The 17,943-nt window shown below is 41.7% G+C and overlaps 1 protein-coding gene across 4 annotated transcripts in view; it reads left to right on the top strand.

Moving 5' to 3' along the window:
• LOC138629303 (roundabout homolog 2) overlaps window positions 1-17,943 on the top strand; it is a 58,408-nt gene that overhangs the window by 12,780 nt on the left and 27,685 nt on the right. For all 4 annotated transcript variants that reach the window (XM_069712920.1, XM_069712921.1, XM_069712922.1 and 1 more), the window contains 5 exons: window positions 8,059-8,216; window positions 9,512-9,632; window positions 9,718-9,856; window positions 12,285-12,412; window positions 17,007-17,131. In XM_069712920.1, the coding sequence (XP_069569021.1) occupies window positions 8,059-8,216; window positions 9,512-9,632; window positions 9,718-9,856; window positions 12,285-12,412; window positions 17,007-17,131 (671 nt within the window). The remainder of the gene's footprint in view (window positions 1-8,058; window positions 8,217-9,511; window positions 9,633-9,717; window positions 9,857-12,284; window positions 12,413-17,006; window positions 17,132-17,943) is intronic.

Below are 17,943 nucleotides of genomic sequence, written 5' to 3'. Positions count from 1 at the left end.
TTGCCCGTGAATAATGCAAGGCTGCATGACTAAGACTTTTATCTGCAGCGCTCCGGCCACGTATGTCGTCTCGTCTGTGATATTTTTGCGTGAATTATTGGACAAATTGAACCTTTTCTCACCGATCTGGTGTGTGTGTGTGTGTGTGTGTGTGTGTGTGTGTGTGTGTGTGTGTGTGTGTGTGTGTGTGTGTGTGTGTGTGTGTGTGTGTGTGTGTGTGTGTGCGTGTGTGTGAGGGTTACCTGGGAGTGCTTCTGCAGGCTGACGGCAGATTGCACAGGCTTGCAGAAGAGTGTGTTCTCAGCCTGACGCATATTGGGAAGTTTTCACAATTTATTTCTTTGGGGTTCGGGATGAACTTTTTTATTATAGTTCTGCCTCATGTGACCTTCAAGCAGACCAAAGGAAAAGATTTTTAAAACTGTTGATTCTTTCCCGTCTTCTTGCAGATGTAGTGGTTTGCTGACAGGAAGGTTAAACCTGATTTTCAGTTTCTAATTTCTTACACATTTTTTTTACACTGTGGTTTTATATGCAGCACAGCTTCCCAGTGGATTAATTATGAAAGCTCAATAATTGGCAACCTGATGGTCGAATGGCCCGTGGGCACGTGCGCCAAAATGCCCATGAGTCCACGATTTAACTCCCAGCTAACCTTTACTGCATGTCACTCTCTGCCAACATTTCCTGTCTGTCTCTACTGTGCACCATAAGATAAGGACTAAAAAGCCAAAAACAATCTATAAAATATATTTTTTTAAAGAAATATGGGATGCCATTGTGTCATCCGTTGGTTTGTGAACTGCTTTTCTGAAGCCTCGAGTTCGGCATTTTGGCCGTCGCCATCTTGCTGTTTCGGAGCCAGAAGTGACGTGCAGGTAAGGAGCAGGTGGTGAATCTGACTCGATCTGATCGGGAACCTGAGGACACTTTAGTGAACGTGTCGTTCACTAAAGTCATAATGACTTAAGGAAAAATATATATTAATATATTAACTTTGTATTTTATGAGAGAATTTGAATGGGAGTCTATGAAATCAGAGCCTTTTTGTAACTAACCTCTATTGGCCCTCGGTGGTATTGCAGGTTAAAGCACTTACGTATTGGCTTAATTTTTCAGACCCGGAAGCTACTTCCATGTTTATATATAGTCTATGATGCTGCCACTCAGCCTTGCTGCTAATTTGTCCCAGTGGTCATTTGTGGTCTTGCAACAACAAAAAATCTCTAGTGGCCCAGAAAAACATTTTACAAAAGAGACCTTTGTAAAACTGTTGACAGGAATCCTCCAGTTGGAGGCAAGATTTTCTATTATGAATTTTTTTTAAGATGGCTGTTTCATATTTGTAAAACTTGCCCATGTCTATAAAATACAGTTTTTTGGATGAATGTGATCGTACAGATTCATTTGCAGTTAGCAGCTCTGAGGTTTCACACTTTAAGGAGGTGGGACTCAGTCTTGTCTAAATCTTTTGCCGATACAAACTGCACCATCATCAACATTAAACAATCCTTTTCTCTGTTTTCGGTTTGTGTGTTGATGAAGCCACGAACTCAGCTGAGCTTGATTGTTGGTGCAGCTGTGAACACTTCTCACTGAACTCTGTGGTATTTGTTATAGCTGCCATCATCTGTGGCCGCTTCTTCACGTCGTTCTCCCAGCTGACGAGATGCGATCACAGTGGCTCGTTTATGGCGTGACCATGTTCCCACATCTTTCATTTCCCACAAAGCTCAGAGAAAAAGCAAAGACACTCGAGCAGATGAAGGTACGTGGAGATAAATGAGACGGGGAGAAAATCGAGCTGGAACGAGTGCTGACTTCACCTCTGAGTCATGAGGTTTACGTCGAAACATAATTGCTCAAAATGATTCAAGAACATGGATATATTTCTTTGTTCGGTACAGACAGTCCCTGCTTGCTGCACATTTGTAGTGTAAGTAATGTTTTTCATGCTCTGATGCATTTCGTGCACCCCGAGGTCCACAAGTTACCACCGCTGTTGTTCCCTTTTAGAGCACCTCGTAGGAAAGAGCTCAGAAATGCCAGCAGCAGTCATTATTCTGCCTTTTTTGTCCCCTTGCCTTCTCACTGTTGGCTCCAGTGAATGTGCTGCTGAAAATGTATATGATTAAAAGTAAACCAGAACGGGGGGTGAAACGGGAGTCGTGTCGGTTTCAAAACCATGAATGTGACCGCCAGGAGACGGTCACATGGTGCGGCAGGATTAGAGTAAAGTAGGACAAATAAAACATAAAAGTTGCTTAAAAGGCTTCAGAGCCAGATGTTCCTCTTATTTCTGATGAGGGATTACAAAGGAATCAAAGTTCTGGCTGCGGCTTGTCATGGCTTCTTTATTATCCCTGATCATTATGGTTTGTATGTGTAGCTTTGTTTATGTGCTCATTAAAGTGTTTGTCACTGTTAAGGTTTATTTGAGTCCTGTTAAAGCTTACTGATATTGCAAAATGTTTGTCGCCATGTGGCTTCTGCCTGTGATTGAAACGTCGTCGGATTTTTTTGAACATGGAGGAATTTATGACCGAGACTTTCTCATAAAGGCTGTTTGCCCTGCAGGGCCTTCTCGTCTCGCCATCAACACAATCAGACAATGGGTGGATTAAAGCAATCTCTCTTCTCTGTAGGCAAAGCCTCCATTAGCTATGACAGGGAAGTATCATGGCAATGGGATTAGACCACCTCCCTAACGGGTTTACTGCTCTCTGAAATAAAAGAACAACAGGAGCCGAGCGGCTTGGGCTCTCCGACTCGTGCACTTTAACCTCTTCTGTCCGCCCTCCTACCTGTCAGCCACGAAGACACGCAGCCCGTTCACATGTCAGCCCGGCCCACGCTGTCTGCCCTGTCTGCTTCCTACGCTCTTGTCACCGTGTGCTTAGCACAAAATTCAATTTTTTTTTACTTCCCCCTTTGTCTTGTCTGTCACACTCACCCGTCAGCTTCAGTTTTAACTTGCCAGTCATGTAAAACGGTCTGTTTATCAGCTCTGTGCATGCAACATAAAAAGTGCAAATGCAAATACTTTGCCGTTTTCATATGATTAATCTCTTGTCCTGTAGATGTTCATTTTTCCAAAAACACTAACAGATGGCCTTGAACTGCAGTGTTTAGCTCCTGTCTGCTCAGCGCTACAATACAGAGATAAATATCACTTAAAAATCAAGTGATGAATATTCTCGGGGAGATTAAATCTCCTAATCTGTATATCCCTGAAAACAAATGGGTGTTCTCGGGATGGCACCTGCAGAAATAATGATGAAAGCGCAGAGAGTCATTTGGGCCTGCTTTGCCATTGTTTAAGCTCTTAGGAAGTGCTGAGGGGAAAATGAGGATTTGTCTCTGCAGAAGCAGGGTCGGACCTCAGCTGCCCTGCGGTCGACGCACCGCCTGTCTGATCCTTCGCGTGGATGGACAGAAGCGGGAGTGCGGTGCCTGGTTTAGGAGATTACTCGGCGGTACTAGTCGTATTATGTCTGCAGAGTTAAATTGGGGACAGCCGACCCTCGGGAGGTGGGAGTTCGTCTCTCTGCTTCTGAGGAGATTGGTCGATTCTGTGACACAAACATCCGTATGAAACTCTGTTTGGCGTGGCAAACTTTAAAGTCGGAGCAGGGAAGGATCACATTAACTTGAACACAGCTTCAAAGAACATTTTGGAGCTTGGGTTGCAGTGTTTGTGATGTCAGGAATATTCTGCTCCCTGTTATGTGTTTCAACCCTTAAATGTCCCACTTTCTGAGAGTCTGCGCCCGGGGACTCTGGGATTCAAATGTTAAAGGTGTGTGTGTGCATGTGTGTGGGTTGTCTATGTGTGTTTGTATCTGTGGGTGTGCAGTTCAGGGATTAGCTCCCTGCCCATAACTTTTTCACTTCAGTCACCATGGCACTGAAACAAAGGTCTCTGCGCGCCCATCTAACCAGGCCTTACAGCCCGAAGTCTAAAAATAACGCAGTGCTTTCAATTAGCTCTTCAGTGCTGCGAAGCGTTTTGAAACAGGCAGCCAAGTGAACAGGGTTGGGTTGACTCGGTGAAAAGACCTTTGGGAGGAGTGTGAGTGCCCTTATTGGTTACAGTCCAGCCATGTCTTTGCTACTACTCCTGAAAAGGCTCCTTAACTTTTGCTTCTCTTCTCTGTGGCAGATGTCCAAACGAAGTATGACTCCAATGCTCTGTTGACACATAATCACCTGCTCCGACATGTAGTGCACTCTTTGACTGTGAAGGATAATTCGAATATCAGTGCAGCATAATGAGAAATTGAATGATGTTGAAGAGGTTAGAAGTCTTCATTTTGTAAACATCTCTCCCTTTTGTTTATCAGATAGGACAGCATTTAAAAATCAGAAAAGAAGAAACTAGAATTACCGCCTCACGGTTGTCTGCCTCCCAATCTGCCAACGGGTCAAGTTGCAATCTGTTCTGACTCATCTGATATATGACGTGATGACTGAAGGAATTTGTCCAATAAATCTGATTCTGATATAACATAAAGCTGTTTCCACGACAGCAGACGATGCTTCAAATATGAAAGTTGCTGCAAAGAAGCCAGAGCTAGCACAGTTTCAAGGTGGACACCCAAGATTTGTGTCACCAATTCACTATCCGACTGTATCTGAAACATGGTCACAATCTTCTCTTCCTGAGTTATGACGTTACTTACACAAGAATCTGAAAAAACATGAGGTAACTTTGACCTTTGACCAACAAAGTGTAATCAGTTCATCAATCAAATTCCCCTAAAACCTCCCTGAGATAACGTGTTTCTTAGAATCGCACAGATGGATGGGACAAAGTAACCTTTGACGACCAAAACCTAATCAGTTTATCGTTGAGTTCAAGCAAACATTTGTGCCAAGTTTGAAGAAACTGCCTCAGATCATTCTTGAGATAGCATGTTTACAAAAATGTGAGGACATGAGGAGACTTTGACCTTGACCTTTGTCATATGACCCCCAAAATCTAATCAGTTCATTCTTGGGACCAAGTGAGAGATTGTGCCAAATTTGAAGAAATTACATCGAGGCGTTCCTAAAATAACACATTTATGAGAATGGGAAGGATGGATGGGACAGATGCAAGGACACAGTGACCTTGACCTTTGCCCTTTAACTAAAAAAAAACCTAATCAGGTCATTGTTGAGTTCAAGTGAACATTTGTGCCAAATGTGAAGACTGTACCCCAAGTCATTCCTAAATAATCATGATCACAAGAATAGAGGGGCGTGAGATGACTGTGACCTTGACCTTTGACTTTTGACCCCCAAAATCGAATTGAGTTAATCCGTAGGACCAAGTTTGTGCCAAATTTCAGGGCGGTCTTTTAACAACCCGGTCATGAAATTAGGGGAATGTGAGGTCACAGCGACCTTGACCTTTAACCCCTGACGTCCGATCAGTTCGCCCTTGGGACCAAGTGAGCATTGGTGCCAGATTTGAAGACTTTCCAACAGGGTGTTCATGAGACTCTACTTACTGACAACCTGGGAACATAATGCCTCCGGCGTTGGCTATCGTCAGTGCGAAGGCATGGAAATCCCATTATCCCTGTCAGTACAGAGTGTAGACCCCCTTTTCATTCCAATATAGTTCAAATATATCACAGAGAGAGTTAGAAAGAAGAGCTGAGGAGGTGAACTGATTGACTGATGTGCTTTTTAGACCTGAGGGAAAATTGTCTGCCACCTCACCAAGTTTTGGAATATTTATTGCTGTTTACCCAAGACAATCACTGCTGTCTTAACAAAAAGGAGAAATGAGTCTCCATCTTTAAATAGCTGTGATGAAGTCATTCCAGAGGAGATTTTATTCCAACCCACTGGGTCTGAATATTGATGCTGTTTTAAAGGCCAGAGCTGCCAAGTAGACACAAACCTGTCAGGCACGCAGGTGGATAATTAATGTAGCATCAGTAGCTGTACGTATATACTCAGAGTAATTGGCTGTGAATGAACTCGGTGCTGGTTGATTTAAAGTGGATTACTGAAATATCACTAATTCTTAATGAGTCAGGACAAACTTAAACTACACCAGTTAACAACACAAATTGACTATTGCTGTGTCGGGGCTTTCTGTAGCTCATCACATATGCAGTTTACAGTGACGAAAAGATTCAAATCAAAATTCACCGGTTTATTTTTATGTCTTTAATTTCACACAAAAGTCAACAAAAAGCAGGCTTTTTAATTTTTAGCTGAAGATCGTGGACTAAAACGCTAGCAGTCACTAGCAAACTTTAGCTTGTTTGAGCTAATGCTAAAAGAAGTTGTGATTTGGGTAAAAAAAAAAAAAATGAACAACTAGATCTAAAATATGCGCGGGAAGGATGAATACTGTACTGCTAGTACTGCTAATGGTAGGTTACTTCTACAAGACTTCACAAAAAGTCCAGACTTCCACCAGTTGATGATATATTTACAGCATTGTCTATTTTAGATTAGAGGTAAATACCAACAGTATTCTTGTATTATAATAACACATTCTGTTAAAAAGCCATTGAATGGTTGATGTGGTGAATGAGATTGGGGTAAAAATAGGAGGACAGTTATGAACTGGCGATGTTTAAAACATCCATAATCCCTAAAGACTTTTCTATCGTCTCATCTGGATGAAAACATGTGTTTTTCTGCTCTGCTGCAGGTTTTTAAGTGACTCGAGGGGAGACCCAGGCTTTAACCTCTTGAGGGGTCGTTAACACCTTGACAGCCGTCGAGCTCACGCCTGAGGCGTTAATAACCCGACGACAGGTTGAAGCCTGGGACTCCCCTCCAGCCAGGCAGCGCTCAAACTACACTGTATGTGTCTTAAACAATGGTAGCAATGTGAGATTATTCAATCAAAGTCACATAAATTATTGCACCACCATCGTTCACGTGGAGTTCCTGTGTCGTTGGGCAGGAATGTTGTCAGTTATGGCTACAGAGCCAGTATGTGTAATGCTAACGCCGCCGTCATCCTATTGGTCGACGTCTGAAAATGAAGCTATCATGATGTTTTAGCAACATCTTTCCAGAGAGAATTTATCTTTGCATCGGTTAAAGATGGCTGAAATATTCCTGGATGTATAAAATGAGAATGCATGGATTTATTTTGCCAGAATAATACACGTTGGTTATGAAAAGGATGGTGCAGGCTGCAGCTACAGAATGTGGTCCAACAGGACGAGTGAAGCCCTTTCTGTGTGTGTGTGTGTGTGTGTGTGTGTGTGTGTGTGTGTGTGTGTGTGTGTGTGTGTGTGTGTGTGTGTGTGTGTGTGTGTGTGTGTGTGTGTGTGTGTGTGTGTGTGTGTGTGTGTGTGTGTGTGTGTGTGTGAGTTTCCGTCATACAGGAGGTCTCATGAGAAGGCTCAGTTCACGGTTCCCGCTGAGGCTTTCATCTGTCAATCACAGCAAGAGATTAGAAGATATCAAAGGTTGTTGTGTCAAACTCCTCATCCTGTCGCCATCCGCAGTGTGAAGGGAGCCAGAACTTCCAGGGTTGACACCAGGGCAGGCTTTGCTGCTCGTTCGGGGGAGATTTCACTCTGAGCGGTGCTGCAGATTCATAAAATAGAATCAGAGACAATCCTTTCATTAACGCAGAGACCATTTTTTTCTCCCTCACAATCCAGCTAAATTATGAATGCGCTGTTATTTGCTTACTCCATGTTGGACCGAGACACGTGCATTATTCATCGGCTCTGACAGGAGAGACAGCAGAGTAGGACACAGGCTTGGGAAAACATTAAAACCAAGTACAGTCTAACAAGGATGTTGCCGGAGATTTGAGCAGTCATGCACATGCAGACACGATAATTGACTTTCTCTGAATAAGCTTGTTTTCAGTCGACTCTCTGCAAAAACGTCTTTCACACAGGAAGAAAAAAAACAACAAGTCTAAATTATTTCCAAGAGAAATAAGTGTTTCATTTGACGCTGTTGGTCGAAGGGCTGAGCTGCTGCCCCATGATCCGTGGATCTGATTCCCAGACTTGGTTTTAAATACATCAGACCGACAGGGCCTCTCGGAGATAATTCGATTTCTTTGTGTTTTCTCCTCAGTCCTGAGAGATGATTTCCGGCAGGCCCCGAGCGACGTGGTGGTGGCTGCTGGTGAGCCCGCTGTGCTGGAGTGTGTGCCGCCGCGCGGCCACCCCGAGCCCACCGTGTCCTGGAAACGCAACAACGTCCGAGTCAGCGCCAAGGACGACCGCATCTCTGTGAGTTCAACGCGAACGCTGAAGGAGTCACCTTTCAAAGATATTTAGAGGCTAAAAAACCCCCGCAGATGTTTAACCCCGTAAACTCCACCGGCTCCATCTTAACAAGATGTTGTGCAGCCATGCATGTTGAACTGTCGTGGACACGTCAACATTTCAAAGAATCTTTGTCTTCTTTTTTTTTTTTCCTCTTCCTCTTCTCAGTCTTCTTTCTCTTTTTCCTCTTCCTCTTCACCTTTTTTTTCTTCTAAAGGGCAATATCTTAAAAAAAGAAAGAAAAAGAAGCATACTTCTAGTGATACTCTGTTTATTTCCTATCATCAATAGATCCAGTGGGAAAAAAAAACATGCAAAAAATCATCGTCTCTGTCACTGAAGCTCGATATATCCTCCTGCTCTGTGCTGCAGAGCTCCATTGCTGTCCAAAAACAATTACAAACACCTTATAGTCATACTTTAAATTGGCACTGCTGCAGTTTATTTTGAGTCAGTCCCACATAAACCACACCGCTGAAAATACTTAGTAGTGCATCAAATGTGTTAAAATCCACGGCACAATTCGCTCCTGTTTGAGTGGCGCTTCCTGAAGTTTAAGGATGTATTCATCACCAGTTGATGAAGATGAAGGTGTGTTTACACCGACTAATGTTAAATATTGTTTTTATTGTTCTGGATACTGGGATTAAACAGTAACTACAATACATTTAAACAAGTCCTCTCTTGTTCGTACTTCTTTCCAATCCAGGAGAAATGTGTTATGCAAATGGGAGAAATGCCAGTTTAGACTGATAAAAGTTTTAGTAGATCACGATTGAATGCAGACACCTTGGTATGCTGTGGACCGGAAAATGTCTTCAATCCTGCTGTCTCTTCTCTTTCTGTCCTCTCATGTGTAAAAACCAACAGCTGGACGTAGTGTCTGCTTGTTGAGAGGCCTTTTGTGGAAAGGTGGGAAGTCAGGAGCTGAAGCTGATGATGGATAATGTTTACATCAATTCTAGAAGCAGTGATTATTTCAGAAAAATACTCCATTACAAGTAAAAATCCTGCAGTAAAAACTGGTATTTCAACAAGTACAAGCACAGCACCTTCTACCACTTTACACACGCGCACCACAATGACTCATACAGCGCTCTGCATATCCAGCATCAATGATTTATAACAGTGAAAGCATATTTAAATGTGGATTTTGCCATCAAAGGCAGAGACGGTAGCGTGAAGTTGTGTCCTCTGGTGTCTGTATTCAGGGGACGCTGCAGACTAATGTCCTGAACTGTCACTGGGGTGTTTTTCAGATGCGTGGAGGCAAATTGATGATCTCTCACACCAGGAAGAGCGACGCTGGCATGTATGTGTGCGTAGGCACGAATATGGTCGGAGAGAGGGATAGCGACCCTGCAGAGCTGGTGGTGTATGGTGAGCCCTGGATATTTATGTAGTAACCCCCCCCCCCCCGAGCAACACGAACCGGACATGTTGAAAGCCTTCTCTTGTCCGACAGAGCGTCCCGTGTTGGTACGGAGGCCGGTGAACCAGGTGGTCATGGAGGAGGAGACGGTCGACTTCCTGTGTGAGGTCCATGGGGATCCCGCTCCTACGGTGCGCTGGCGGCGGGAGGAGGGAGAGCTTCCCCGCGGGAGGTGAGAGTGACGGACGTGACAGCAAAATACAGACCGTACATAAAAGTGTTCGTAGCCTCCGGGACTGAAAAATGAGGCCGATGCAGAAGTGCCTTAAGCTGCGATACCACCGAGTGCCACTAGAGGTTGTCTCCAAAAAAGCCTTCTGGCTCCATAGACTCCCATTCAACTTCTCTCATGATATTTGAAGTCCGTAAATTCTTTGCACGTGTTATTTAGATGTTGTTAGCTAAAGTCACTCCTTCTTATTAGTTTTCTGGAGGTCCATCTGAAAATAATCTGTCATTAATTAGACAATTAGCTTAAAAAAAAAAACCTGTGTTTTGGGGGGTGTGTCTGTTTGATTGACAGGCCTGTGGTGCAGACAGGTTACAGCTATCGGTGGGCGGGACGTAGTATCGTCGGGTTTCCAATTAGATCAGTCAGATCCACCGCTGGCTCCTCCCCACCCTCTAGTTCATCCATTTATGGTCACCTCCTGCTCCAAACCGCTCGGAACTAGCAAATATGGTGACGGCAAAAATCTGAACTCATAACAGCCGTTTACAAACCAGCGGGTGACGTCACTGTTGGTTGCTGCTTGCCGCAGACCAAAAGAGACAGACTGGTGATGCAGCTTTCCCAGACGCAATACTATATTAGATTATTAACACGTGACTCAGAAAACACATGTGGAGTTGAATAATTAATATCTTTCTACCAGTCTGCTAATATAAATACATAAAAGGAAAAGACCAAAGAGGATTCATTAGCTGACAGAATCCTCCAGGGGCCAGTTTCATCCTTTTTTCCATCTAAGCTCAATATAATGCACATTTAGCTAAAGCCCATTAAATAATTACATTTTTTTTTACACTTTCCAAAATTAATCTAAAACCTAATTCTATAAAACTAATACTTGCATTGAACTCATAACTCTTTCAGCCAACAATTCTACAGTGTTGTAACCTCCCTCCTTTACAAAAACAGCCAGGTCATTATCTGGTTTGCTGTAACTTTATTAAATATGATACACAGGCTGCTGTTGAACATTGTCAGCACCAGAACAGCACTTATTTTTGCCTCTTACTAGTAGTTCTCAAACTAGCGTCTCGTGGTCGGCTCACACTGACCCCTGACTCTCTGCCGATCACACAGAGTTGTTTCACACACGTCACTGTCACAGGTGACAGAAGTGACTGACGGGCTTCTGTGTTATGTTCAAAGACGTTCTGTAAATCGCAGGATGTGGCTTTTTTTCTGAACAGATTCTGAAGACATTTATAATAAACAGTCAAGATGAACTTGTCACCCCAGGCTGTTACAGTTTTACACGTTTATACATTTTGTTTTACTTCATTTGTTTAGATAATTAATATAGAAGCAGGTGCTGCCGTACAGCAGCTGCTCAGGAGGCTATGTTGTCCCACTGGGACGCTGATACTGTTAAAGGATAATTACGTAAATGTAAAGATCATTTAAGTGTTTTTAATTTAGTTTTTAAATTCAATTTAGTTATTAACAGCCCACAATTAGATGGCTGCATTACTTCTAGATCAGCTGTTTTGTCTCGATACTTTTCATACTTTGGCTGACCGTGATTGTGAAACAGGTAATAAATTAGATTTAATTTGGGATTGAAAAGGTCATAAATTAAATGATCCTTGCAGAAACCTCCTATAGGAATGTTTATCTTTGCAGCAGGACTGTAAGGTGCATTATTATGTCCACATAATAGGAAAAAGAAATCAATAAATATAGGTAATGAACAGTTTTCTCTGCCAAAACCTGCACAAAATACATTGTAAACAGAGTCAAGGTGACAGCTGTGTAACAGTTTATTTCTCCACACTGAGAACAGGTAATTGTGTTGATAAAAAATGTCATGCAATTGTTGCTTTTCATGTTGGCATTTCTGTCTTTTATTTGATATTTAATCTTCTATTTCTTTAATCTTTTTCCTCAGTGGCGTATGAGTCCAAGAAATAAAGTGAATTAAATCGATTTTATCCATTGCATCGACAAAGACTGAGTTATATGTCTGTATGTTTTAGCTAATTTGAATAATTCTGCTCTGCAAAATCTGCCTTAACTTTGTATTTAATCTACTCTCAGGAGATAAAATGCTGTTTTTACAAAAACCTAGTGAAAAATCCTGCAGTGCGTTAAAATAATCTCACTTGTTTCTAATTGATTTTCAACTGTTTCAAGACTTTTTACTGGAGCCTGTGACAATATCTACGGCTGATAAGGCCCACATGTTTCGAGATACTGCCACATGATTGGGGAACAAAAAAAAAATCCTAGCAACAGGTTGATTGACAAGGAAAGAAATTACATTATCTTGTACTACTGGCAGTTTTTTTTCACCTTGTGCCGATTAGTATGGTAATTTTGTTTTGCTATGCCTCTCAGTTAGAGCCTTCATTATCTCTGTTTTCATTCCCAGGTTTGAAATCCGCAACGGCAACAGCCTCCGTTTGTTCCGCGTGAAAGAGCAGGATGAAGGGACGTATACCTGCACATCTGAGAACAGTGTGGGCAAGACGGAGGCCTCAGCCATGTTGCAGGTCCATGGTAAGAACCCCCTAATGCATATTGTATACGAGCACACACACACACACACACACACACACACACACACACACACACACACACACACACACACACACACACACACACACACACACACACACACACACACACACACACACACACACTTACCATGGCACCTAGGCATGCATAAAAAAAAGCTCTCAGTCTACAGCCATGTTCGTGCACAAGGTAGAAAACAAAGTCACATGGCAACAGTGTCACACAAAGCCTGCTCCCACTCGGGTGTCTGGTGTGCTTTTATATCAGTGCATCTTTGTGTGTCGCCATACAGCGGTGCTGCCAGCAGCTTATGCTAAACCATATGGATTACGCCATTTGACAGATGTTTGGTAGATGTGTGCTTTAACTCACTGCCAGAAAGCAGTCCTGGTATTAATAAGACATGACTCTCCCGCTCTCTTCCTGTCTCTTTATCTTCCTCCATTTCCACGCCACGCTCTCTGTGCCCTTTTTTTTTTTTTTTTCTTCTCCACTCTCTCTCTCAGTCTCAGACGACTTCATCCACTAATGCTTTTATCAGTGTAAATGAAATCCAAAACCGAGCAGCTCTCTGTTCACTCTTTTCTTTTTTTTTCCTTCTTTTTCTTAATGATATGCTTTTTGTTTTTTAGTGCAATGTTTCATCCATCTCATTAATTTTCCATTTCTTTCCATCAGATTTCAAACCCTATCATCATTCCAGCTCCGTAAATTCATTTTCCATCTAATTGTTCTCTAAGAAAAAAATACATTTATGGTGCTCATTTATTCAGAGAAAAAAATAGAAGATACTCTTTTCTCTATGGTAACCTGAATGTGTTTCAAAATCGACAATCAGTGCCTAATGGTGTAAATAATTTCCTCCATTAGGTGCTGACATGTTGACAACATGCCTGTTGCTGCAGTCAGGCATTAAGTAAGCCTCATATACAGTGACTTAATGTACACCAGATTACGGGCTCCCATCAAACACACATCTGCTGTTTGAAGGGGAGTGTGTCGGGATAATGTGACACCATGTAAATCCTGCTCTCAGCAGTTCAAAATGCAGCTGAAAGGGTTTTAATTACGACTGAATGGAAGTCTCCGGCTTAATTAAGGACGTGGTTTGACTTCATGTTGAATTACTGACCACTTAACCTGAAACTCTTATTTTGGATTTTACTCTTACTGTATTTATGATTATTAATACTGCTGTCAATCATTTTGATGTTTACACACATTTACATAATACAAGGTTATTATTAAAGGGGCATTCCAATATTTGAGGGTTTGAACGGAAAAAATAAGGCTGAGATACTCTGCCAGTAGGATATTCCTAAAACAATGGATCCTATATTTCCCATAATGCATCTCCATGATTTTTTTTTGTTATACCTTGAAGGTAAACAACTGAATCTTTTTTGTTTTTAATTCCCCATGTCTTTTTTTTTTTTTTGCCATAAATTGTAATCTCGGGCTCAAATCAGGATAATTCCGATGACATCACAATGACATCATCAGGGTAATGTTCCTCCTTCATCGTTCAGTGGTTCACAGGTGCACAGACAAATATGATAACATTAAAAGGAGTGGTTAAACATATAGAAACAAATCAAAATTTGAAGGAAGAACACACAGAAAGTATTATATAATGGAGGAATAAAACTAAAACAAACAAAAAGAAGAAGAGGAGGAAGATATTAAACACGTTTTTTCAAGGGTGTGTTACTACTCATAACGTTCATGTGTAGACATGGTGGAATACCCCTTTAAATAATATTTGACATAGTAGTAGCCATAGTTGTTGTACTCTTCTGTTAATTTTACAATTCTAATATTGAAAATATTTGGCGGGTTTTTTTTTTAGAAATTAATTTTACTTGAAAAAGGGGAAAAACATGACGCTTTTTAATCAGAAAATAGTCCATAATGTCATGGGGAAAGTACACATCCCCTCAGATGTGCCATTCGAACACGTTTCATCAGATAATGTCCAGAAACAGCAGATAAGAAATAAATCAGATGGAGAACGATAATCTGTCCCACCGCCGGCATCGTTTTTCATCAATAATTCTCAAATTGGGAAAGAAAGCGAACGCTGCATGCTCCAATAAAAACATTCTCTCTGCCACACAGTCTGTTTTATACCAGCTGCTAGACTAACAAGCTAGACAGCATTTAACTCAAACACTGTACATCTCAATATGTTGAACATTTAATGTAAATAATACGATTTCCAGAAAGAGTCACGTGACATGATTGCATCCTTGTGGAAACAGAGTGAAGTAACACCTGGAAGACCGTCCAAGATCTCAAAACTATCAAATAAACAAGTGAAATCTAAAGGTATTTGTGACTAACACGTCGGTTTATTTGAAGATGTTATTTGAGGGACAGAAAATTCACAAAACCATCAATACTTTGATGCTGATGAAAGTAGGAGTTGTCTTCTGTGTTTGGGAACACGCTCTCAGTGAGAAAAAATCAAGACGCGGCACAGATGATTCAGTTCCCTCGCGGATTGAGCCAAATAAGTGTGTGTGCTCTTCTGTGTGTGTGTGTGTGTGTGTGTGTGTGTGTGTGTGTGTGTGTGTGTGTGTGTGTGTGTGTGTGTGTGTGTGTGTGTGTGTGTGTGTGTGTGTGTGTGTGCGCGCGCGCGCAGAGATTTGTACGGAGGATGAATCCAGCAAAAAGGGTGATCTGACCTGAGCTGGAAATTGGCAGCTCTGCCAAGACCTTTCCTAAAATAACCGAGTAAATGTCATCAGGATGGCGCTGGCTTGTGCTGCGATGATCTGCCTTTTTTTTTTTCTTTCCTTCAGAGGACACGGAGGTGATTTCTCTCATTAAAGATGAGAAAGCGATGCGGCTAAAGCGAAAGATCAAAAAGCTCAGAAGGTTAAAGAGGCAACTCTTAAATCTCGCTTGTTCGGCGGTAATGAACAATTCGAAATCAGAATTAACAGCAGTAGTGGAAATAAGGAAACACCACTGTATGTTTTTCATATTTCTTTATTATAACATTTTATACCTCTACTCCTTTAATTGAGAGTTTTATATGAGCTGTTTGCCATCCTCTTCTGAGAGGAACATGTTAATCATCTCCAGACAATTTGTGTTGTTACCCTGTGAAAGGTCCTCAGGTTGGAAACCACTTGACTTGACATCAGAACTCAATATAAAGTAATTATAACTCGCTGCACCTTGACCAGCTACACCATTAAAATTCTGCTTACACATTAAAGATTCACGGTTAACTATTTAATAAGATCATCCAAAAGTCTTCTATGGAAAAAGTACATTTATGGTCATTTTGCTGCTAATTCTTCTGTACTTTTGCCCAAATGTCCCATATTTGACACTTCTCCAGTGAATTATTTGCAGTCTTGATATCCATAAGAAGATATGTTTGTGGTTTTGAGTGCCAAAAACCATGTTTTTCACATCTCCTTTAAGCTTCTCTCTGAAGCGCTGCCAAGAACAGGATGTTTTTGTGTCTGTGTCTTTAAGGCAAATTGATATCAGGAGATTAAGACATGTTTATTGTCATGCCCAGTAAAAACACAGGCGGTTACAATGCACAAGGATATTCTTACTTTGCTAGTGCCCCTTTCACTTTCAACAGAATAAAAAAAATAAAAGCTCAAAACTTGGAACGTAGAAGTATAGAACATAAAAAAAGAGTAAGAATAGAAATGGTTAAATAAGAATGTAGAGCACTGATCCAGGAGTGACCGAGACCCGTAGGTCATTTAGTAGCAAAGTTAATGACATTAATATCAACGACTCTCTCTGACTGGCTGACTCTTTTTTTGAGTGACACACGTCCAGGCCAATCATGGTTTTTCTTAAGTCTTGTTGCTCGCGAGCTTGGCGAAGAAATGACCCCTTTGTGTTTACATCCTCACAAAAAGTTGGGACAGTGGGCTGTGCTGAGGGCGGATATACACCGTGAGTTTGTGACATCACAAACTTGAGGAAGTCAAAACAGCGCAGCAGCTGAATAAAGGCTGTGTGCATTTTTAGATCAAGTGTTATGACATTTATTTATTTATTTATATTCATAGCACCTTGACCTGCTTTATAATTGAGAAAAAACACAGAAATCTGAATTTATATTTATATATAATACGGGACTTTTAAGTATTATTTTTCACTTGTGTTGTGAATTTCACGTAACTTCAACATTACTTTCCTTTTTTAATAAAAAAAAAAAAAAAAGACTAAAAACTTGGAAGCATTGAGTTTGTAATGGAGAAAATAATGTGCAGCTCTTCAGCATGTATGAGCCTCGATAGACGGCAGAAAAGGTAAGAAGGTGTTTGCTGTGCACTCACTCCTATTACCAAGTAAGGAGCCGTTGTTGATGTGGTCTCGGTGTCTAAAATTTAGTTGTGTGGCTTTGTGCTTTCAAATAATGTGGAGCCAGATCTGGTTCAGCAGCAGAAATTTCACTAAAAATGAAATGAACACTTCTTCCACTATCAATTAAAGGATCCGGAAACTAAAGTTGGTTGACAAACTTCAAAAAGCCGGCATTTTCATGCAGAACTACAGCTTTAAATGATCAGTCGCACTCCTTCTCCTCCTCCAGTGCCACCTCAGATTTCTATGAAGCCTCGAGACCAGATTGCCACCCAGGGGAGGAACATCATCTTCCAATGCGGCACCACAGGAAACCCTCTACCTGCCATCTTCTGGCAGAAAGAGGGCAGCCAGGTAAGAAGCCGGACGGTGAAATCCTGTTTGTGAGTTACAGGATGAGTGAATATTAAAAACCCTCGCAAGCCTCATGAGGATTTCTGTAAACTTTACTCATACTGTAATAGTCAATAAGCAGAATTTCACACCTTCTTTGTTTTAAATGTGAGTCTGACTCACCACAACAGGGGTCTGATTTAATCCTATTTTCTGTGACACCTTTTATTTTTATTGACTTGCCCACACTCTCCAAGACACATTTTTCCAAACTAGAGTGTGCAGCACATTTTCATTTGGCTCTGAGAGACGAGATGGAGACAAAGCGTTGGAAAAAAAGTGCGGTATTGTGTTGGCGGGGAATGTCTCTCCTGTTTGTGACGGCGGTCTGCTGATGGGAGGAAGAAGGAGAGCTGAGCGGGAAGTACACCAGGTGTGGAAAGTGCTTCTTCAGGGCAAACCTGGCAGACAAACGCTGCCCTCCTTCCACATGATAATCAGCTAAAAAATACCGTGTTGCTCAACAGCAGCTGGATCACTGACGTGGAGGAGGAGCTTCAGATGTTTTCACAAGGTTGTCGGAGAGCGAACAGGAAGTCCAGCGGCAGATTTTGTGAATAAGCTTCAGCCTGCAGGAGGGTAGAAGCACGGCTTGGCTGTTTGTAGAGCTTTTTTTTTTGCTGTATTTGGGGGATTATCTGTGGCCTTATAACCTTGGTCCCTCCACTGAAGTCTAAGCCTCTTAGAGGAATGAAATGGATGGCTGAATGGATTGATGCATCCCTTCCCCCTTGTTCACATCCATCTCACTTACAGAAAAACAAGATGGGATG

The sequence above is a fragment of the Brachyistius frenatus genome, unplaced genomic scaffold, assembly GCF_029030835.1.
Source record: "Brachyistius frenatus isolate BFR_SWC_R1_liver_20210118 unplaced genomic scaffold, ASM2903083v1 Contig_114, whole genome shotgun sequence".
Taxonomy (NCBI): domain Eukaryota; kingdom Metazoa; phylum Chordata; class Actinopteri; family Embiotocidae; genus Brachyistius; species Brachyistius frenatus.
The sequence above is the reverse complement of the archived record's forward strand: the minus strand, read 5'-3'. Positions and strand labels throughout refer to the sequence as shown.